At 19.5% G+C, this 2,099-nt stretch overlaps 1 protein-coding gene across 2 annotated transcripts in view; it reads right to left on the reverse strand.

Moving 5' to 3' along the window:
* Window positions 1-2,099, reverse strand: part of LOC102675521 (organic cation transporter protein-like) — a 28,705-nt gene that overhangs the window by 19,420 nt on the left and 7,186 nt on the right. For both annotated transcript variants that reach the window (XM_006623713.2, XM_031514234.1), the window contains exon 2: window positions 227-410. In XM_006623713.2, the coding sequence (XP_006623776.1) occupies window positions 227-410 (184 nt within the window). The remainder of the gene's footprint in view (window positions 1-226; window positions 411-2,099) is intronic.

Raw genomic sequence — 2,099 nt, forward strand, 5'->3', positions numbered from 1 at the left:
AAATATAATTAATCAATATTATTATTAAATGTCATGAAAACACGAAAAATATAGAAAAAATAAAAAAATATTGAAAATTGTGAATAATTTTAATTTTTTAAATATTATATATTAAAATATAAAAGAAAAAATAATAAGTAAATAATAAAATTAAAGAAAGGAATTAAAATGAAAGGAAAAGAAAATCAAAAAGAGGAAGTTGCAGATTAAATATTTCTTGTCTCACCTCAGTTGCCACAGTTGCATAAGGGACATCGCTATAATTAAATTCCCATCCATGCTGACAAGTTTTCGTCGGCCACAATGGATTCGGCACATAGCTCTCATTTAGCAGAATCAAAGTATAATTTACATCATACATACTACATCTTGAATAACCTTCGCGGTCGAGTGGTATCGCTAGCGAAAGTCTAAAACAGAAGAGAGTGTTTGGTATATAATAATGGTTCGATGTCTTTCAATACTAATGAACATTCTACAGGTGAATAATTAATGTTATATTTATAGTTAATTTAAAAGCATAGCATTTTTAAATTAATAATATTTTATCGGTTTATATATCGATGATTGACTTGTTGCATATTTATTTAGTAAAAAACAAGCTTAAATGGAATTTTATTTGCTATGAAAAAATTTATTTGGATTATATTTGATTATATTTGGATCATTTTTAAATTAATAACATTTCGTAATTTAATTCTCAATACATTATTTCTTAAATAATTATGACAGAGTTATTATATATCTGTAATGAAATATGTTTATCAGTTAATTATTATTTTAAAGTAATTAATTATTATTTTTACAATTTGAATAAAAAATTCATAAAATAATATAATATATCGAAGAATTATATTTTATTTTATATAAGTTTTAGTTTATGTTTCTTAGAAAATTTTCTTTTCCAAAAAGTTCTTGAATTTTAGAAATTCTATAATTCTAAATTCTAAATTGTTCTCAAAATCTTATATCTCATTCTTTAATCTTATCATTGAAATAATGTTTCAAATTTTGTAAATATGCAATTTATGGAATTAATAATTATAAAGTAAATAAATTAATTTGAATGATCGAATATGCAAATGATATTATCGATATGATCAATTGAAAATTGAGACCAGGTAATGTTTTCATGAAGATACTGATATCAATATATAACGTATAAAAATTTAAAAAAAATAACCCATGATTAAATAAGACTAATTTGCTATCATCGCTATATTGTTGAAAACATTTACTAATAATAAACATCATTAAGATAATTCGCTACTGATAATTACAATTGTCTATTTTTATATATTTATAATAAAATAGAAAACATAGATATCAACATAGATGATGACATTTAAATGAAATTCACTCTATTCATTTGTATAATATCATTAAATAATATGTACATTGTATACTAAAAACGATATTTTGAAATCTTACTGGATTTTTATTATCTTATAATAGAATATTTATAATAAAATTTTTATGAAATATTTATCACAAAATAAAACGAAAAAGCAATTAAAAATTTAATTAACATATAATTATATAATAAATGAACATCTATAATTGTAATGAACAATGAAATTTCATAAATTTTTATTACATAAGGAATTAATAATTACAGCGAACAATGAAACTTCCTTTAAGGATATTACATAATCTATTATATCTATATTATCATCCTCATTTATAAGAATTAACAATTTAAATTATAAATATCAATGATTACTTTGTTAGAAAAAGAATATTAACGGTTATTGTATCATTGTATCATATCACACAGCAAAGATTCACACGCATCATAATTACTCAAGATTGGAATCTGAAATTTCGCTATGTTCTTCAACATCATAAAATTTGCGGCATTAATTCTAGTAATTTTGTTATTATATATGAGAATGTAATATCATTATAATAAATAATTTTCAATATTCATTTATGAACATAAAATTAAATAATATTTCAATGTTTCATCATTTCTTCTTTATGATTTATGTATAATTTATAATATAGTATATATATATATTATAATTATATAATATATATATATATATAATATATAATTAATAATTATAATATATAATATATATATAATATATTATATA

Source organism: Apis dorsata, unplaced genomic scaffold, assembly GCF_000469605.1.
Source record: "Apis dorsata unplaced genomic scaffold, Apis dorsata 1.3 scaffold_935, whole genome shotgun sequence".
Lineage (NCBI taxonomy): Eukaryota > Metazoa > Arthropoda > Insecta > Hymenoptera > Apidae > Apis > Apis dorsata.